The following is a 22,594-nucleotide window of genomic DNA, read 5'->3' as shown; positions in this document are numbered from 1 at the left end:
AGTGAGAACACGCAGTATTTGTCTTTCTGTGCCTGGTTTATTTCAGTTAACATAATGACCTTTGGTTCCATCCATGTTGCTGCCATGACAAAATTTCATTTTTTTTATGGTTGAATAGTATTCTGGTGTGTGCTATATCTTTATCCATTCATCTGATGATGGACACTTAGGCTGATTCCTTATCTTGGCTATTGGGCATAGGGCTGCAATAAACATGGGGGAACAGGTATCTCTTTGTTACTGATTTCCTTTCCTTTGGATAAACAACTAGTAGTGGGACTGCTGGAGCATATAGTTGTTCTGTTTTAACAAACACAGCTTCTTTATCGATCCCTTCACCCAGTGACTGGATGGAGAGTGAAGGTAAAAAGGAGGAGATATTGACTATAGAATGTTGTATTAAATTTCCAGGAGATGGCGTGTATAATATAACTTTTTCTATTTAATAGCGCAGTACAATTTTTAATTGGAAAATTATCATCCCTATTGTTTCCAAAAATGATCCTACTTGGAAATTATAATAGCAATGAATAAAGTTTGGAGATCCACAAGGTAGAGCTTGGATCTGAACTGCGGCAATTATTAGCACTGTGATTTCAGGCAAGTTATTTAACTTCTATGTACCTAAATTTCTTCACCCTAAAATGGGGATAATAAGATTTTGTATGTAATATGTGCCATTGTGAGAATTAAAGGAGTTAACTCATGTAAACCACTTAGTACCATGTAAACCACACTGGTTTCAACATATTATAGGCTCAATAAATATTGCCTAATAATTATTGTTAGCTATTAGCCAGCAGGGGTCCACAGAACACAGAATCTCTAAGAAGGCAAAGTATTATGTACTATTAAAGGGAATGTATCACTTTTTCTGCAAAGAGGATTTTCTTGTTTATGAAAAGAGAACTTTAATTAAAACAGACCAAGAAATACTGCTCTAAGCCTTTCTCTTATTAGTTCCAGAGTTAAGTGCCATTCATTCAACAGACATGTATTATCCCTGCTTCTTACTCGAGTCCATTCCTGCCATGTATACGGTGCAGAGTTGTGGGGGTGTCAACGAGGACAAACTGAGCACTGGGCTAGGAACTGGGATGCTGAAGTCAAAAAGGACCATGAAGATTTCTGACTTTAGACGTTAGTACATCTCAATAACTTTTGAATACTCATGATATTTGGAAAAGAAAGCAATCTAATAATATCTTTTGTTTTTTTCATACTCCCCAGAGCCCCCAGCCCAGTGCTTGCTTATAAGAAGCAACTCTCAATAACATTTGGCCCTTATTCCCTTCCTTTTCCTACAGCTGTATTGTCTCTTGGCTTCCATGGTATTATTTCCTCCTGGGTCTCCACCTCCACAGGCCTGACCCTGCCTTTTTAACCTGCCACAGAATCCTTTTTCCTTTCCCATTATTACTGAAATATTGGTGTTCCCTAGACTTCTGTTCTTACCCTTCCATTATTCCTTCTGGATGATCTCATTACCTATAACTTCATCTACTACTCAAATGCTGATTACTCCCAAGCATTTATCTCTAGACCCTCATCTTTCTTCTTGGCTCCTGACCCGTTTTCTACAGCCTAAGGGGGGCTCTCTCCCAGATTTTCCAGATAGTCACTTCAAATTCAGCATGTCCAACATCAAACTCATCTTTCCTACCCAAACTCCTCCTCCTTCTCATTTCCCTATCTGGATTAACTACATCATTTTCTACTATGCCTTACTCAAGATACCAAGGAGTTACTTTTGACCCCCATGCATGCCTTCCTCATCTTCTCTTCTAAGTCTACATTGTAAATTTCTTCTCCTCAGTATTTGCTGAGTCCACTTTATTGTCTCCAATGCTAGAGGAAAATACCTTAGATTAGACCAGCAGTACAACACTATGGATAAGAGTACTGGCCGGGTAACCACCTGGCCTGGATTTTATCAAGGTTCTATCACTAACTGCGTGACTTTGGGCAAATTACTTAACATCTTTGGGCCCTGAGGATTAAGCAACCTAAAGCATACAATGCTTTAACAGTAGTGCTTGGCACAAAAGTAAACACCCAAAAATATTAGATAATTGTTTTATTATGATTATCATGTTACGTATTATTGGTATTCTTACCATTGCATTTATTACTAGTCTGGACACACAACTGATAAAAATATAAATCATTTAATTAATGTATGTTATTGGAACTGGTAAAAAGAACCACAGTAGAAACTGAGGGTATATAGTTACAGTATGCATTAATTCATTGTGGGCTTCTTTTATTTATTTATTTTTTTTGAGACAGGGTCTTGCTCTGTTGCCCAGGCTGGAATGCAGTGGTGTGATCTCGGCTCATGGCAGCCTCTGCCTCCCAGGCTCAACTGATCCTCCCACCTCAGCCTCCAAAGTAGCTGGGACTACAGGCGAGTGCTACCATGCCTGGCTAATTTTTTTGTATTTTTTGTAGAGATGGGGTTTTGCTATGTTGTCCAGGCAGTTCTTGAACTCCTGGACTCAAGCGATCTGCCTGTCTCAGCCTCTGAAAGTGCTGGGATTACAGGCATGAGCCACCACACCTGTCCTCAACAAATCTTTCTAACCATTCTGAACCCTGACATTTGCTTTATAAAATGCAAATTAAAAATACTAACCCTACCTACTTTGCTAAGTTTTTGTAACATAATGAGTTAATATGCAAACTCTGTGGAATATGAAAACACTCTGTCAAAAAAAGAAAAATGCTATTATTCTACCACTTCGTGTATATGTGATTTGACCCTTATATTTATGATATACCACTGAGGCAGGAAAAATGCACAGGAGATTAAGAGAAGATGATTTATGAAAGGAATAACATAATCATATTGTAAAGGAAGGATACCAAGTGAATGAAAGTTTAGGAAAAATGAGGTTCCTTTCTTTACCAGGCTACAAGGAAATGGAAAGCAAGTCAACATAAAATAACAGTTGCCTCCAAACCAGTGAATCGAATTTGGGGTAGTCCCAAAATGATATGGTATTTAGCACATCATGCCATAATCTATTTAGCATATAATCTTCTAAATATAACAACACACTGGAGAAGCGAAAAAAAGTAACTATGTTTTTCTACTAAATAACTGATCTAATGATATGTATTTATTCATTTGAAAAGTTCTAAAAGTAGCAACGGAGAGAAGGGAAAAGAACTTCACTACCTCAGAAAGAAATTTGGCAAAAGATAAAAACAGTGAACAAGACCTTAGTGCTATCCAAAATAACAACTTAGCTAAAGATACTAGATATGATGACATAAAGCCAGAAAACATTTTTCAGGGAAGTATTCTGCCTAAATTATTTTGAAGGTGGTTACTTAGTGAACAGAAACACATCTGGGAATGCATCTGGAAGAAAACATAATTATCTAATCCTTGCTGAATCATTCTTTTTTTTTTCTTTTGCATTTCTTTTCTTCTCTTCTACTTATATCCAAGCCACTAGGACTAAAACTAGATGAATAAGGCAGAATAAAACACTAATTTAACATAACACAGCTCTTATCAGATTGTGTTCCAATAAGCACACATGGATGACCAGGACTAATGACAGGAAAGAAAAATTACTCAGGATGTTAATAATTTAGCATCCTTTTTGCAGATAGGCTGGAAAAGTAGGTCATAGGATGGGCTGGACGATATATGTTAGCTCAATGACTCACTTACAGTCATCATCCTGCCAAAGTAATACTGGCTTTATGCCCTTGTGCCCCTTCCACTGAATGAGTATACAGTGGAGAGATCAGAGAATGAAACTTCCTCTGCAAGTCTGCTACTTTCCCTCTAGTTTGTTCTCTCCTCGCCCTGCAAAAGATTCCCCTTTACCTGTGAGTGTTCATTGCTTATTAGCTGTGGCATTTCACTGGGCAGTCTCTGGGTATAGTGAACTTAGGGGAATAATAATAAATATCACAGTGCTAAAATGGTTAATATTCTATAAGCAACAAGGGAAATTAACCCTGAAGTACACAGTACCTTAAGAAATGATAATGGCAAATTCTAAAATGAATGATATCATGGGATTAAAAATCAACACAGAGATGCCACAGTAAGACGCAACTTAACATTAGATCCATGCAACTTGCGGGTAAAAACAAAACTGTTTATTAATTCATTCGAATTGTATTTACCAAGTGAGAAAGATAGAGATGGTGACTAGTTAAGGTCTAGTTAACATAAACCAAAAAGCTACTGGACTTCTAACAAAATAGTCTATCTAAACAGTTAGGTCTTTTAATATATAAACTGATTCATTTCTTAAGTATCTATCCAGAGGATAGTCTTACATGTTTCTTTCACATTTTAATGTGTGAACTTGAGGACTTAAAGATTGCTTTACTTAGCATTAAAACATATGCTTAAGAACTCTGCATGTTGTCATTTTTTTGAATATATGTTAATGTATGGTTTATGTTGGGGAATGACTATAAATTCACTGCTGCTCAAATGATAGAGGCCCAATTAAAGTTCTTGTCTAATGCCTTAAGGCCCTGGGAACCCTAATTATATCATTCCCAACATAACGCAGTACAAAATCATTGAATTGGGAAGTAACTCTCTCAAAAATACAGGAAAAATAAAAAAAAAAAAAAGAATCATTCATGTTTTATACTTTAAAAAAACTCAGTAATAAGTTAAAAAGATAACAGAGACATCAGTTATGTGACAATGAATGATAATAAAATATATAAGATACATATTTTAAAATATAAAAACACAAATTTTTTTTTTTTTTTTGGAAAGACAGGATCTTGCTCTGTCATGCAGACTGGAGTGCAGCAGCATGATCATAGCTCACTGTAACTTCCAACTTCTGGGCTCAAGTTATCCTCCTGCCTCAGCCTCCCTAGTAGTTGAGACTACAGGTGCACACCAGCATGCTCAGCTAATTTTTTTATTTTTATTTTTTTGTAGAGATAGGGTCTCACAGGCTGGTCTGGAACTCCTGGGCTCAAGTGATCCTCCTACCTCAGCCTCCCAAAGTGTTGGGATTACAGGTGTGAGCCACTGCACCCAGCCAATCACAGATTATTTTTAAAACCAGAATTGTACCTCTTGCTTTGCTCTATACACTTTCTTCCCATAACCCTACAAACCCCATTTTACATTTCAAAAAATCATCTTATCCATTTAGATAAAAACATCAAATTACTCAGTTAATGTTCAATTGGATTAATAAATCTGAATAGAATAATTTAAGTCACATGATTGCTCATGGCCAGTTGTTTGAATTAGTATATTAAGTCATTTAGACACTCTTCTTTGCAAAGGTTGCATGATTTAATAAATTCCCATATGCCTCAACATGTGCCAACACTGCTAGGTTATCTTGTATCCAGCTGCTGTTGTGATGATGGCTGCCAACTTTCAAACAACTGAAGAGAATAATGAACCAGCTTAGTTGGCTCATATGTAAACTTACATTGCTCCCAGCTGAAACATGGGCCATTTTCAACTGTAAAGAAAATTAATTAAAAATATTTCACTTTCACTGTTTGAGAATCACAACTCTACCAATATCACAGAATTAGTGGTTTAAAAGCCTGCAGCTTCAGGTAAACCCCCATAGTTTGGATTTCAATCTTAAATGCTGTAGGTTGTCTTATAAAATGGATTTTTTAAGGAAACGGATCAGGAAATGCCTTGTCCATAACTCATCACACTAATATTTGAGAAGCCTCACACTGCTGGAGAAGAAAGACAGACGTTTATTTGTTAAAGGCACATTACAAAAATTTCTGGGGAAATAAGAGATGTAAATGAAATGGGCCACCATTTAGGAAGGATTTTTAAAAAGAAAACAGAAAAAGAAAGCACCAAACATACCACTTTAAGTCAGGATCATTTTATGAATGAGTGTTATGCACAAATCAGGACAACATGATAGTGTTAGGCCCTCCAAGAGTGAAAATACTGTATTGAATTTTAATAAAGGCTGGACAAGACAATTTTGTGCTGGATCAGTTATCCAGACTAGTGACTCTAAAGAAAGCCCTGAAACTTTGGTGTTTCCAAAATAAGCACTCATCTGTTTGGCATAAAGCAATACTAGTTTTTATAGGGGAAAGTAGGTCAAACATAACAACTATTTAAAATATTTCAATATTTCACTTATTTCTTTTTTCTTTCTTTGTTTTTTTTGTTTTGTTTTGAGATGGAGTCTCGCTCTGTCACCCAGGCTGGAGTGCAGTGGCGTGATCTCGGCTCACTGCAAGCTCCGCCTCCCAGGTTCACGCCATTCTCCTGCCTCAGCCTCCCAAGTAGCTGGGACTACAGGTGTCCGCCACCACGCCTGGCTAATTTTTTTGTATTTTTAGTAAAGATGAGGTTTCACTGTGTTAGATAGGATGGTCTCGATCTCCTGACTTTGTGATCCACCCGCCTTGGTCTTCCAAAGTGCTGGGATTACAGGCGTGAGCCACCGCGCCTGGCCCTTTTTTTTTTTGAGATGGAGTCTCACTCTGTCGCCCAGGCTGGAGTGCAGTGGTATGATCTCAGCTTACTGTAACTTCTGCCTCCCAAGTTCAAGTGATTCTCCTGCCTCAGCCTCCTGAGTAGCTGGGATTACAGGTGCATGCCCATGCCTGGCTAATTTGTGTGTGTGTGTGTGTATATATATAAATATACATACATTATTATTATTATTTTTTAGTAGAGATGGGGTTTCACCATGTTGGCCAGGCTGGTCTTGAACTCCTGACCTCAGGTGATCCACCCACCTCGGCCTCCCAAAATGCTGGGATTACAGGTATGAGCCACCGTGCCTAGTCTAAAACATTTCATTTATTTCTAAATGTCCATAATAGTTGGAAATTATTCACTAGGTAGATGGACTTCCCCAAGAGGATAGGAAAACTCTTTTTCGCTAAATGGCAAAGCTGATTATACTGTCCTCATGGGAGTAAGTCTATACTATTCTTCGCAAGTAACAGATGGACTAGATAAAATACACAATTTTATGGTTCTGATGAACTGTCTAAAACTATGCAAGGATCACTTTTTTATTTCATTTTTTGAGATGGGTCTCACTCTGTCGCCCAGGCTGGAGTGCAGTGGTGTAATCTTGGCTCACTGCAACCTCATCTCCCAGGCTCAGTTGGTTCTCCCACCTCAGTCTCCTAAGTAGTTGGGACCACAGGTGTGAGCCAACATGCCCAGCTAATTTGTATTTTTGATAGAGACAGGGTTTCACCATGTTGCCCAAGCTGATCTTGAACTCCTGAGCTCAGGAGATCCACCCACCTCAGCCTCCCAATGTACTGGGATTCCAGGCGTGAGCCACTGTGCCGGGCCTAGGATCACTTTATTAGCAGTGATTATCTGATTTCTTTTTTTAAAAAAATAGGTTACCTGAAGTTTTCTCAGTCATCTGCTATACATAAGCAGGTATGTCATATTGGCTGCCTACTACAGTTTTCCAATATATCTTACTTTTAATCTAAATGTGAAATTATATACCAGGGTTGCTTCTGCCCTTGCTGCATATACACAATACAGAGTTAATGTAAAAATCTCTCGGAGATGCTAACTGACTAGACTCATACTCTACAATCCAACTGACTCATGGCACTTGAAACTGAAATTATATATGGGTGGGTATGGGATGGAGTGTGATCTCCAGGCATCTCCAATATCTTCTCCAGGTATGTCTAATATTTTCATTGCTAGACATACTAGAGATACCTGGGAAACACAGTTGGTTCTAGGATCCTCCAGTTGGTCGAATACTTCTAGAAAAACTACATAGATGCCTCACAATAACTCAGAATCCAAAGAAAGGACCCAGATCCAAAGAAATCCAAGAGAGTATTTCTTAATACCTGATATGATCATCTCTTTACCTCTATATAGCTCATGGAGGCTGCTGGAACTGTTCAAGATGGAACAGACTTAATAGACCTTCAGAACAACATAACTTGTGAAACTGTTGCCCAGTTAAGTAGCCACAGTAATTCCTCCAACAACTGAGTCAGCTCTCAACCAAATAAAGATAAAAGAGAGGTGCTGATTCCCTAACCTCATTTAATCACATGAATGCAACAAACTATCTGGAAAGTGTTCTAGTCTATTCTGCACAGGGGATGCATGTCTATACTTGGGAAAATATTGTGTAACAAGTATCAAGTTTTTATTCGCTACTGCTATAATAGGCAAAGAAGGAAGAAATTTCACAAGTGCAACAACTGACTTGAAATTTTGAAAATATTCCATTTGCCAGTGCCAGCGTGCCCAAAAGAACTCTCTTATGTGAGACAAATTTGCCTGCAATAATAGAAGAAAGGCAAGAAAGCGCTATAGGCCAACGGCAGACATTTCACATAAAAATCTATATTCTTTAGCCTAACACAGTTCGGTTCAAGATTTGAAAGTATTAACAAGGGTAGAGATCTATTTTCCATTTTTGACTTTGAAGGTTGTAGTACTTAATAAATACACCTTCTATGCACTGATTTGAATATTTGGACAATTAGCTGTATTTGTTTGAATGTACATTAAGTAGCTTTATTCTTGGTGGTTAGGATAATCAAGAAAGCCTAGAGGTTAAAAAAAACTTAGAAAGATATGTAAAGGAAAGGTATGGAAGAATAGAAAAAAGAAAAAGAAAGAAAATGATTTTAAAATGATCATATGCAGTTAGGATAAATGACTAATTAAAGGTGGAAAAAAATAATTTCTTACAATTTGTATACAGCAATCGTATCCATGCAGTACTCTGACATAGTACAAAGGTACATAATTATAAACAAGACGATGGAAATAAAAAGTTGTATCTTAATTAAGCAAAACAGCAGAGGAAAAGGCTATGGAAAAAATTTATGAAACGTAGGAAGACCCAGGCCACAAATATGCCAAGACAAATGACATATCCCCAGAGGGGAGAACAGCGTCACAGACTTGAGAAGGTTCTGTGTGACCCTGGCCAGTACTTCCATTTCCTGCCTGGCATAATCACAGAAGGCAGTCAATGTTTGGTGATGATGAGGTGCAGGGTTCTGAAGAACATAATTAAGGGCTGAAAGTATTTTCTGTGGAAACAAACTTATCATTCATGTCTGACATTGTGTAAATATGCCTTAATTTTGGTCAATAGCAATTTGAACCTTAAAAATTAGAATCCTCAAACCTTCTTGTAAATCACAATTCTTTAAGCAAACTACAGGGCTTTGTGTGTAAAAGCACAGACATTCCAGATACTCTTTAAAAAATGTTGTTTAGTAGAAAATTATCTATTTTTGTAGTGATACGATTTGGCCTCCGTCTATGTCAAAACCAGTTCATGACTTCAAAAAGCCACATTAAAGGAGATTTACACAGAGCAAAAGCTAAAGCAGTTTTCATCCATCAGGTCAGGTATAAAAATAATCACAATTCACATTACCTTAAAACGACTGGCAATCTTACACAAATTAATGGTGTGTCATGTACAGATGGAAGGTGGATATAAACTGAGGAGAAAGAAAAAACCACATCAAAGGTGCCAAGAAGACTTAAAGGCTTTGAAAGCTTCGAAAGTCTCGCCTTCTCTCTTGTACCTTTAATTGTAAGGCTGCAATAAGTGCATTTTTGCCACAAGCTCTTGAAAGAAAAAAGAAATGGTTATTTTCTTAAGTACTAACAGACTTACTTCTCTTTCAGAAAATCCACTACTCTTTTGAAGTCAGCCACACAGTATTCTCTTTTCATTTCCATGAGTACGCTGTCGGAGGCAGACTGGACTGGTATGTGCAGAAAAGCGTAGACTCTGGGGTGATTAAGGATTTTTGCCATTTCCTTAAAAAAATGGAAGGAGAAAACATTAATCATTTTAACAAATTGTGGAATGGTTTTCCTCACATCAACATCACAAGCACAAGCAAATAAACATACTAGTTGAAAACAGACCAATCATCAAGCCTCTTAAAGTGAACATCAATTGGCAATATTCTATGATGAGATTTGGGAATTCAATATCACTTTCAGAAGATTCCACAGAAGAATTATTTCCTCATGCTTTCTGTTTCTCTTAGGTGACAAAACAGAGATAAACTCATATAATGCCTAAAGAGTAAAAAGATTTTTCAGTACTCCAAAACAAACACCATTCCTACTTCACTTCAAAGGAGTTTTACATTCTGCCTTGTTACATTTGTAGGAAAAACATCAATATTTAAGGCAAACACCTGAGATCCCATAATCCCCTATACTTGAATAGAGAAAATTTCCAAATTTAGGTTAACACATTTTTTAATACAAATATTATTGCCAGGACAAATGACATATTTGTTAAAAAAAAAAAAAAAAAATTGAGGGAAAAAAACTCTGCAACTCACCTGTTTCTTTTTTTTTAAATTTCATTCACATATTTTTTGAGTATCTATTATGCAAAAGGCACATGATCAGACAGTAAGGCCAGCCACTTCACCAATGGGCACCTACTGACATTCATACTTAAGATGCATAAAAAGAAGTGAAAGAAGAGAGGAAGAGAAAGAAGAACGTATCTTGCCAAGTGAAAGAGAATACATTTAAGTGAAACACATTAAAAAACTCAGAGAGTGTTTAAAAATTACTCCAAGGACACAAAGCGGTCGAATAGAAAGACAGAGGTGAACTTGTGTAATGTCACCATTCATGCAAGCATTAGGTAAGTTGACTAATGTGGTCCCTCTCCACTGCTGCATGCTGTCGGGTCATCGATTTGAAAGAGAGGGAGGAAAGGAAGGAGAGAAAGAGAAAAAGAAAAAAGAAAAGAAACAGAAAGAAAAAAAGAAAAAGAAAAATGAAAAGAAAGAGACAGCAGGCGCATACAGCCTTTCAGAGTCCAGTAGTGAATAAAAACGTCATAAAGGGAGCGGCTCATTAATAACTTGCATGTGCCAGTGATTCTTAATTTTCAAGGTATTGCACTTTCACATCTGTTACCTAATTTCATCCTTCAGAAAATATTTTGAAGGATCTTATGGAATCAAAGAGCCAGCTAATTCCGTCCAGTTACCTCTTAGCTCTTCAAGAGTCAGTCATGCATATGGATCAACCATGCCCTGTGTTTCTCCATTTTCTTTTCATTGACTGTGAACATTAGCATTTTAGCCAAAGTGGAAGCCCAGAGATGAACTCAAATCAGTCACCTTCTTAGTAGCAGTTGTTTAAAATACTCCTTTTACTAAGAAGTTCAGACTACAAAATAAAATTACTCATAGATATCCTTTATCCACACTTTCTCTATCAGGAATTAATAGGTATATATACCTTACTAACCTTGTTACATATAGACTACTAAATTGGAATTGGAGTTGAAGAATTTCTTATTTAGTAGAAAAACAGCTGGATACACTTTTATGAAACTGTTAAACTTCTGGGTTGGGTATTCAGTAGGCTCTTTTTTTTTTTTTTCTTTCTTTTTTTTGAGATGGAGTTTTGCTCTGTCACCCAGGCTGGAGTGCAGTGGCACAATCTCAACTCACTGCAACCTCCGCCTCCCGGGTTCAAGCAATTCTCCTGCCTCAGCCTCCCAAGTAGCTGGGATTCCAGGCGTGTGCCACCACACCCGGCTAATTTTTGTGGTTTTAGTAGAGATGGGGTTTCACCATGTTGGCCAGGCTGGTCTTGAACTCCTGACCTCAAGTGATCCACCTGCCTCGGCCTCTCAAAGTGCTGAGATTACAAGAGTGAGTCATGGTGCCTAGCCTCAGCAGGCTCTTTGTAGCCATACTGCACACCTAGAGCTGGGCGAGGCGGAGCCACACTCACATTACCCATCCTGCAGTAAATATGCTGGCCTTATGCTAGGATCCTCTGCCTTTCAGGTTCTTCACACTTGAACATCAAAATCCCACCGCCAAATTTAAGAAACATAATTGTACAAAGATCTTTGTTTTCTAAAGTGGCAGCACTCACAGCTCTAGACATATCTATTGTGGTGAGAAATGACATTTTGACACGTAATACACTTTGTGAGATGAAACTTCACACTCGGGCTGTGCGCCTTTTTCTCATCTATAAAATGGAGAGAGGGATAATATTCATCTCATAGGGCTACTGGGCTATTGTGAAAATAAATTAAGATAACCCAGTATATACTAATAGAATAAGTACTCCATATGTAAATCATCTAATTTTTAAATTTTTTTCTTTTGGCAAGTATTTTAAGTTCCCGGTAACACAATTTTATGTGGATTACAGGGAACCTATGAATCAATAAATAAAACAGCTTTCTGATAAGCTAGTTCCTGAACTAGCAGGTGAAGGAGAAGTAACTGGTACTGATTTGCATGACATAAATTTGAAAGGGGTTTACCAGCAAACATGACCCCGGGCCAGAGAGGGTGGTGCAGTTTCTCTTGGAAACACTCAGGGTGGCCTCCTACTATAAACAGGATACTGCGCTAGATGAAACTTTGCCCTGCTACAGTATGCCAATTTACAAATTAAAATGTTAATAGCAAACAAGTAGGATAAAAGTGGTGGTTTCCCCCTCCCCCCCACCACCCCCATGGTTCTCAAAATAAACCTTCCCACTAGTAATTATCTTTAGTTTCATACTACAGGCCTTGCAACTTCATACTGCTAGAACACAAAATAAAATTACACTTGCCCCTTAATTAAAGTCTATGTTTCTGCCATTAAGAGAATCATGACTTAACACAGATTAATGTACCCAAGGAGACAAAACACGTATTTTTTTGTTTTGCTTTTTCTTCCATTCCTCTTCTTGCTCAGCACTCTTAGTTTAGGACAACTTGTGTTCTCTTCACTTTTCAAAAACTTCTTCCTTTATGACTTCTCAGCAACCTGTTCTGGGTGTTACCAAAGTGTTTACTTAGCTCTTCCTGGCAATACAATAATGAATCTCCAGAACTGAACGCTACAAGGCCAGGAATTATATTTTACTCTTCCCTCTGGATCTCTACAATAGATTATACTGTGCTAAGCACACCACTAAACATTTAAATACAGAAACATTTAAATACAACTACATCAATATACACGAAAAGAGGTATAAACTGTAATTTCAATAGGAAGACAAACTTTCATTTAGTAATATTTCGGTTGGGCTCAACCAGGTAAACAAACATATATTCAAGGAGGTAAACAGGCATTTAATCAGCCTGCCTTAATTTCTGGAACAAATGAATAATTATATGTAAATCTATAGGTATATACATAAGTACAGGCATACCTCATTTTATTGTACTTCCCAAATATTATGTTTCTTACAGATTGAAGGTTTGAGGCAACCCTGTGTCAAGCACATGCACTGGCAAATTTCTTCAACAGCATGTGCTCACTTTGTCTCTCTGTGTCACATTTTGGTGGTTCTTGCAATATTTCAGACTTTTAAAATTATTATTATATCTGCTGTGATGATCTGTGATCAGTGATCTTTGACGTTACTCTTGTAATTATTTTGGGGTGCCACAAACTGTGCCCATATAAGATGGCAAATTTAATCAATACATGTTGTGTTCTGACTGCTCTTCCAGTTGGCTCTTCCCGTCTTGGGCCTCCCTATCCTCTGAGATACAACAAGATTGAAATTAGGCCAATTAATAACCCGACAAAGGCCTTTACATATTCAAGTGGATGGAAAAGTCCCACATTTCTCACTGTAAATCAAAAACTAGAAGGCATTAACCTTAGTGGCGAAGGCATATCAAAAGCTGAGACAGGTTAAAAGCTAGGCCTCTTGCACCAGTCAGCCAAGTTATGAATGCAAAGGAAAAGTTCTTGAAGGAAATTAAAAGTGCTACTCCAGTGAACTCACGAACGATAAGAAAGTCAAACAGCCTTACTGCTGATATGGAGAAAGTTTCAGTGGTCTGGATAGATGATCAAACCAGCCACAACGTTCCCTTAAGCACAAACCTAATCCAGAGCAAGGCCCTAACTCTCTTCAATTCTATAAAGGCTGACTGAAGTGAGGAGACTGCAGAAGATGTTTGAAGCTAGAAGAGATTGGTTCATGAGGTTTAAGGAACAGTTTCCATAACATGAAAGCGCAAAGTGAATAAGCAAGTGCTGAAGTAGAAGCAGTAGCAAATTATCCAGAAGACTTAGCTAAGATCACTGATGAAGATGGCTACAACACACTGAAGATTTTCAGTGCAGACAAAACAGCCTTCTATTAAAAAATGGCGGCATCAAGGACTTCTATAGCTAGATAAGTCAATACAAAAGGCTTTGAAGCCTTGCTTCAAAGCTTCAGAGGACAGAAAGACTGACACTTTTGTTAGGGGATAATGCAACTGGTGACTGTAAGTTGACACCAGTTCTCATTTGCCATTCTGAAAATTCTAGGGTCCTCAAGAATTGTGATAAATTGACTTTGTCTTTCCTCTATAAATGGAACAACAAAGCCTAGTGAGAGCACATGTGTTAACAGCATGGTTTACTGGATATTTTAAGCCCACTATCGAGACCTACTGCTCAGGAAAAAAAAGATTCCTTTCAAAATATTACTGCTTATGGACAATGCACCTGGTCATCTAAGAGCTCTGATGGGGATGTACAAGGAGATTAATGTTGTTTTTATGCTGGGAAACACAACATCCATTCTGCAGTACAGGGACCAAGGAGTAATTTCAACTTTCAAGTTCATTATATAAGAAATACATTTTTGTAAGGCTATAACTGCCATAGTGATTACTCTGATGCATCTAAGTAAAGTAACTTAAAAGCCTTCCGGAAAGGACTCGTCATTCTACATGCCATTAAGAACCTTCGTGATTCATGGGAGAAGAACAAAATATCAATATAAATAGGAGTCTGGAAGACATTGATTTCAGCCCTCATGGATCACTTTGAGGGGTTCAAGACTTCAATGGAGGAAGTAACTGCAGATATGGTGGACACAGGAAAACAAGTAGAATTACAAGTGCAGCCTGAAGATGTGATGGAATTGCTGCAGTCTCATCATCAAACTTGAACAGCTGATGAGTTGTTTCTTATGGATGAACAAAGAAAGGGGTTTCAAGATGGAATGTATTCCTGTTGAAGATGCTGTGAACATTGTTGAAATGACAACGAAGGATTTATGACATTACATAAATGTAGTTGATAAAGCAGCGTTTGAGGGAGTTGACTCCAATTCTGAGAGAAGCTGCACTGCCACGGCTACGTTCTTAACCTTTAGCAATCACCACTCTGATGAGTCCACAGCCATCAACATCACGGCAAGATCCATCACAAGCAAAAAGATAGTAACTTGCTGAAGGCTCCTTTTTTAGCAGTAAAGTATTTTAAAATTAAGATATGTGTATTTTTCACACATAATGCTATTTTATACTTACTAGACTACAATATAGTATAAACATAACTTTTATATACACTAGGAAACCAAAAAAATCATGTAACTTGCTTTATGGTGATATTTGCTATTTTGCAGAGGTCTGGAACCAAACCTGCAGTATCTCTGAGGTATGCCTATAAAAAACAAGACACTTTAAATAAAGGTAGCCCCATCACGGATTATATTTCTAAAGGTATGCTGAAGCTTGAGATTGAAATCACAATGCATTTTCTCTTTTCTTTTCTTTTTTCTTTTCATCTCGCTCTGTCACCCAGGCTGGAGTACAGAGGCGCAATCTGGGCTCACTGCAGCCTCCACCTCCTGGGTTCAAGCGATTCTCCTGCTTCAGCCTCCTGAGTAGCTGGGATTACAGGTGCCCACCACCATACCTGGCTAATTTTGGTATTTTTAGTAGAGACTGGGTTTCACCATATTGGCCAGGCTGGTCTCGAACTCCTGACCTCAGGATCCCCCCGCCTTGGACTCCCAAAGTGCTGGGATTACAGGCATGAGCCACTGCTCCCAGCCCATAATGCATTTTCTTATGAAAGTAATTTACAAGTGAAGGGAAGGGTCTCAGGTTTGACAAGGGAAATAGAAGAATTTAGCTCAAATTGTGGCTGATGAAAGAAAGGCAGTCACAAGCAGCTCGGTGCTCTGAGCTGGGTGAGTCTGAGCTGAAGGGCCGATTTGGTGGGCATGTATGTGCTCACATGGGAGGGGGAGCAGCTGAGGAGCTCTGGTAGCAGTTAGCATGGAAAAAGTATGTGTTTTAATATTAGGTCATTTACAATGGAAGGGCTGATGTTTCAAGGCTGCTTAAAATATAGATATTAACCATTTACAAGCAGGAACTGCAGAATGGCTAGCCAGATTTAAAAAACAGTGTTTCTATCTGGTACTATTCCATGGAGTCCTCATCTTACAAAGTGATAATCATCTCAGTGTTTGTTATTTTTCTCTGAACTTAAAATATAAAGAAAAAAATAAATTGAATGAAAACAGACTTAATTTTAGAAAGCAGTTCTATGTATGGTTACATTTTTAAAAGAACTGCTAAATTTCATTTTTATTGCCCTACAGTCATCAAACTCATCATTACATTCTACTTAGTTTTGAATATATGTACTACTGGCTTAACAAAATCCCTCAGTATGTGCTCGCCTCAGCAGCATGGCCCCTGTGCAATTACTCAGTATGTGAAGGTTTACAGAAGATGTTAACACTTGCATTGAGATGCGTTTACGTCCACACGGGTAGTGATCAAACAGAAAGCCCTCTCAGAGGACAGCTTTGTTATGAAGTACATGCATATTCAAAATTCTAAACTTTACACCGCTCTGTTGTTTTCAGCTCATATAAGTGATATGCTAAAGGAAAAAAAAAAGCCTTCAAAAAAAGATAAACTATCCCATTCCCTTTAAACATTTTCAAAATAGCTTGAGATATAATTCATATACCATACAATTTATCCATTCAAAGTATACAATTAACATTTTTTAGTATATTCACGGGATTGTAAAACCATTACCACAATCTAATTTTAGAACATTTTCCTTCCCCCAAAACAAACCCTGTACCCATTAGCTGCCACTCCCATTTTCCCTCATTTCATGACCCTTCTAGCTCTAAAACAACCACTAGTCTACTTGCTAACTCTACAGATTTGCCTATTCTGGACGTTTTACATAAATAGACTCATATAATATGTGACTTCTTTCATGACTGGCTTCTTTCACTTATTGGTTTCAGGGGTTAACCATATTGTAACATCTAAGGATTTATTTCTTTTTTTTTTCTTTGTTTTTTCTTTGAGACAGAGTCTCACTCTGTTGCCCAGGCCGGAGTGCCAAAGTGCAATCATGGCTCACTGCAGCTTTGACCTCCTAGCCTCAAGTGATCCTCCCACCTCAGCCTCTTGAGTAGCTGGGATGACAAGCACATGCTACCACGCCAGGCTAATTTTTACATTTTTTCTAGAGACGGGGTCCCACTATGTTGCTCAGGCTCACTGATCTTGAACTCCTGGGCTCAAGTGATTCTCCTGCCTCAGCCTCCTAAACTGCTGGTATTACAGGTATCAGCAACCATGCCCACCATGCCTAGCTTTATTTCAATTAAATAATAAAACATGGGAATTTAGAATTTATTAAATATATCATTTAATGCAAAACTATTTCAGATGTTCTGAATTATATTAGCTTGACTAAGGTGGTAAAGCAAGTTTCACCTATATTTCCTGGCTCTAACACAAATATTCTAATGGCATAGCCTTGCTAGAGATTAGCTGGTACATATAAGATCTTATTAGAAAAATTATAACAGAGACAAAAAAAACAGGAGAAAGGTGGGCTGGATGAAGTGGCTCACACCAGTAATCCCAGCACTTTGGGAGGTTGAGGCAGGCACATCACATCACTTGAGGTCAGGAGTTTGAGACCAGCTTGGCCAACATGGTGAAACCTCATCTCTACTAATAATACAATATATGTATTCACTGAGTATGGTCGTGCGTGCCTATAATCCCAGCTACTCAGGAGGCTGAGGCATGAGAATTGCTTGAGCCCAAGACTCGGAGGTTGCAGTGAGGTGAGATTGTGCCACTGCATTCCAGCCTGGGTGATAGAGTATCTCAAAAAAAAAAAAAAAAAAGAAAAAAAAGAAAAAAAAAAGATGGGGGAAAAGTATAAAAATTCCTTAGAAAAATTAAGAATCTCTTAAAATGAGCAGAACATGCCAATTAATGATAATGATATTATCTTATCATTTATTGATACTTATCATTATCAAAAGAATGAAATTCTTACTTTTATTGTTTTGTTGAGGTAAAATAGACATACAACTTACCATTTAATTTTTTTTTTTTTAAAGAGACAGGGTCTCGCTATGTTGCCCAGGTTGGACTCAAACCCCTGAACTTGAGCCATCTATGCACCTCAGCTTCCCAAGTAGCTGGGACAACAGATGCATGACACTGAGCCTGGTTGATTTTTTTTTTTTTTTTTTTTTTTTTGAGAGGGAGTCTCCCTCTGTCACCCAGGCTGGAATGCAGTGGCACAATCTCCGCTCACTACAACTTCTGCCTCCCGGGTTCAAGTGATTCTCCTGCCTCAGCCTCTTGAGTAGCTGGGACTACTTTTTGTATTTTAGTAGAAATGGGGTTTCACCGTGTTGGCCAGGCTGGTCTTGAACTCGTGACTTCAAGTGACCCACCCACCTCTGCCTCCCAAAGTGCTGGGATTACAGGCATGAGCCACCATGCCTAGGCTTGCCTGGTTGATTTTGAACCATTTTTAGGTATACAGTTCAGTGATATTAAGTCCAGTCAATGTTGGACAACCATCACCCACTGTCCATCTCCAGAACCTTTTGATCTTCCCAGACTGAAACTCTGTACCCATTAAACAACACTCCCATAACTGCTCCCCAAGCCTCTCATAACCACAATTCTACTGTCTCTATGAATTGAACCATTGCAATTGAAATCATATAATATTTGTTCCTTTGTATCTGGCTTATTTCACTTAGCATAATGCTTTTGTCCCTACTGTAGCAATATTATGTTTTTTATATCTTTTTCCAGACAGTTGATAGCTCTACTCTCAATGCCAAAGCACACTGCATAAATTTGTATTAGCTCTTACTTCCCTATCCTGCAATTAAACCATACGTCCTCATATCCCATGGGTATATCTTGTTTATGTTCATTTCCCTATTCCCTTGCTCAATTCCTGGCCCCAAATACTTACATTGTAGTTGAATGTATAAATGACTGAATGTCCCAATTAATTGATATGGTTATTTTGGCATAAGTCCCACAAAGACTTCTAGGTAATGGTCAAAAGACCAATGCCAGTGTTCTAGGAAATCCTATTTCTGGATTCACCTTCAACACTTACCAAGTCATATAAGATAGAGTAAGACCAGAAACATATTTCATCCATTACTTCATTAACGGCACTGTAACAGCTGCTAAGTGAATTACCAATACCTACGTTTACTCTAGCAATTAATAATAAATTGTCATTAATAGCATCAGAAAGTGAATGAGGGAGCACAAGAAAGGAAAATTTCCAATTCTTATGACCCAAATGACAAAGATAAGATATTGTGAACAGATTCTAATTTACATTTGACCTACAACTTAATTATAACAGGAAATTCTCTTCTAAACTGCAAAGAGTTAACATTTTCAGTATTTGTGCTAAAACAGGTTGAGACAAAACATCTGTTGTAATTAGTGTTTACAGAAATGCAAAAGGACTTCAATGTTCCCTTACCATTACCACTTCATCTTAGTGTCACAGTCAATCACCAGGCTTTACATTATGAAGATGGAAATATACATCTTGAAACCAATGATAAAATGCTAACAGTTACAATTACACACACAAACACATTTATTTTCAACTAATATTATCAGTGTTTTATTTTTTTTTCATTTCTTTTTCTTTTTTATTTTTGAGACAGAGTCTTGCTCTATCGTCCATGCTGGAGTGCAGTGGTGCAATCTTTGCTCACTGCAACCTCCACCTCCCAGGTTCATGCCATTCTCCTCCCTCAGCCTCCCGAGTAGCAGGGACTACAGGCATGTGCCACCGTGCCCGGCTAATTTTTGTATTTTTAGTAGAGACAGGGTTTTACCATGTTGGCCAGACTGGTCTGGAATTTCTGACCTCAGGTGATCTGCCTGCCTCAGCCTCCCAAAGTGCTAGGATTACAGGTGTGAGTCACCACGCCCAGCCTAATTTGTTTTTAAATTATTCTTCTGCTCTGTTAAGGACAAGAAATCAAAATAGAGTTTTTGTCTCATGATGATGGTGGTGGTTATATAGATCTATATGTATATATTAAAATGCACAGAACGGGACACATACAAAAAACTCAATTTTGCTGTATTAGTTTTAAAATAAAATAACAAAGAGAAAAACTAAAACTAACAGTGAAATCTTTGATGATTCAAACACTATATGAACAGGTATATGCTATAAAAAGCTTTAAAATCCACACACAATTGCCTTTGCTCCATTTAAGAAAAGACTACTACACACTAACAGAATGAATCAATAGCTGATCAATTTAATGAGGAAAGGGCAGTTCAGGCTGTACCTTCAGCTCAGAGAGTTTTATTGGCTTCTCTTAAATATGACATACATAATTGAGGAATCCAATGGAAAGGCAGATGTTAAAGATTTATCTTAAAATATTTAAGTCATTTATCTATGACCTGATTAAAATTAACTTGGAGTGGTGGTGCGTGCCTGTAATCCCAGCTACTCGGGAGGCTGAGGCAGGAGAATCACTTGAACCCGGGAGGTGGAGGTTTCAGTGAGCTGAGATCGTGCCACTGCACTCCAGCCTGGCGACAGAGCAATACTCAGTGTCTAAATAAATAAATAAATAAATAAAAATAGACACAAAAAACCAGTGATTCTCTCAGTCTCTTTTCCCCCGTAATTCCATGGTCTAAATTCTCAAGTGGAGAAAACTCGAACAGAGCTTCAGCCAGTACATGATGGGTGTGTAACATAAAGAAGTAAATTTTTGTTTCTATAAGCCACTGAGATTTTGGAGGCGATTTTACTATACAACATAACTTAGTTTATCCTTACTGTGATAATGTTATGTGTTGACAGGGCTACTGAATGCACAGATAGCTGATAAAACATTATTTCTGGGTGTCTGTGAGGGTATTTCCAGAACAGATTAGCATTTCAAGTAAAAGAAGATCCATCCTTATCAACGGTCGGTAGCATCCAATCCTTTGAGGGCTCAAATTAAACAAAATGACAGACCGAGGATGAATTCTCCCTCACTTCACACCCCCCCGCCACACATACCCCCATTATGTTTCTTTGAAGGACTTTGATTAATCCAGTGATGCATTCTCATGTTATGGATAAAAACACCAAAGTTTAGAGATGTTGAAAATGATATGCCTGGCCAGATGCAGTGACTCACACCTGTAATCCCAACACTTTGGGAGGCCAGGATAGGAGGATAGCTTGAATGCAGGAGTCCAAGTCAGACCTGGGCAACTAGTGGGACCCCATGTCTACAAGTGAGAAAAAAAAAAAAGTTGGGGATGGTAATGTGTGCCCGGAGTTCCAACTACGTGGGAGGCTAAGGAAGAAGGATCACGTGAGCCCAGGAAGTCAAGGCTGCCGTGAGTCATGACTGGGCCTCTACACTCCAGTCTGGGCGACAGAGTAAAACCCTGTCCCAAAAAATAAAATCAAATGATGTGTCTACAGTCAAGAGCAGTAAGTGGAATAACTGGATTTAGAACCTAATCTTGTCATAGCACAGCGTCTTTTTTCTTAACTAATTTTCAATAAATATTAGGACGGAAGTGTCTATCAACTATGAAGGTTACAACAGGGGAGGAAGAAGCAACAAAAGGTTTTACCCCAAGTAGAGCTCAATTTTGAAAGATAAAAATGTTTCCTAGCCAGGCACGGTGTCTCATGCTTATAACCCCAGCACTTTGGGAGGCTGAGGTGGGCGATCACTTGAGGTCAGGAACTAAAGACCAGCCTGGCCAACATGGTAAAACCCCATCGCTACTAAAAATACAAAAATTAGCTGGGCGTGATGGTGCACACCTGTAGTCCCAGCTACTCAGGAGGCTGAGGACAATCACTTAAACTCAGGAGGTAGAGGTTGCAGTGAGCTGAGATTGTGCCACTGCACTCCAGCCTGGGTGACAGAGTGAATGAGACTCTGTCCCAAAAAAAAAAAAAGTTTCCAGACAAACTGCAAAGATAACATATGTTTAATAAATAAAAATGGTGGCCACAGTTTAGATACACAAGGCCACTGTCCATAGGTAACCAAAACTTGAGGCATCTTGATTTCCCCAGAACAATAACCCCAAACACAAACATAGACTTTTTGTCCTTTTGAGTCAGTGAAGTTAAACCAATCAGCTACAGACAAATCAGCGTACACATCTTTGTTTGCCTTAAAGAAGAATATAGGACAGCCAGTCATGGGAAAGGTCAAAATACTTCCTATTTTACAGTCTATGAACCGTGCCGTAGTGGCTGTAAAATTGAGACTTCGTGCCATTTTCCAGTTTGAGGTCTTTCTGGTTCATAAACTTTTCTTTTGCATGCATAGTAAACTCTCAAAATTCTAACTTGATCTGATTTTGACACACATAATATACCTAGTGTCTTAAAATACAAGGCTGTGTATTTTATAAAATAACCTAGTGACCTGCCATATCAGTTCTTCTGGCTTTTCTAAGTCTAATAATACCACTGATATATCTTTAAAAGTATATTTAGAAAAATAAGTATACT

General features: G+C 38.1%; 1 protein-coding gene across 3 annotated transcripts in view; it reads right to left on the bottom strand.

Annotated features, from left to right (window-relative positions):
• The window catches only part of CDKAL1 (CDK5 regulatory subunit associated protein 1 like 1), a 701,952-nt gene that overhangs the window by 223,476 nt on the left and 455,882 nt on the right, over nucleotides 1-22,594 (bottom strand). For all 3 annotated transcript variants that reach the window (XM_031667632.1, XM_031667633.1, XM_021936624.2), the window contains exon 11: nucleotides 9,645-9,790. In XM_031667632.1, coding sequence (XP_031523492.1) covers nucleotides 9,645-9,790 — 146 coding nt within the window. The remainder of the gene's footprint in view (nucleotides 1-9,644; nucleotides 9,791-22,594) is intronic.

This window comes from Papio anubis, chromosome 6 (assembly GCF_008728515.1).
Source record: "Papio anubis isolate 15944 chromosome 6, Panubis1.0, whole genome shotgun sequence".
Classification (NCBI taxonomy): Eukaryota; Metazoa; Chordata; class Mammalia; order Primates; family Cercopithecidae; genus Papio; species Papio anubis.
Note: the sequence above shows the minus strand (reverse complement) of the source record. Positions and strands in the feature narration are given on the sequence as shown.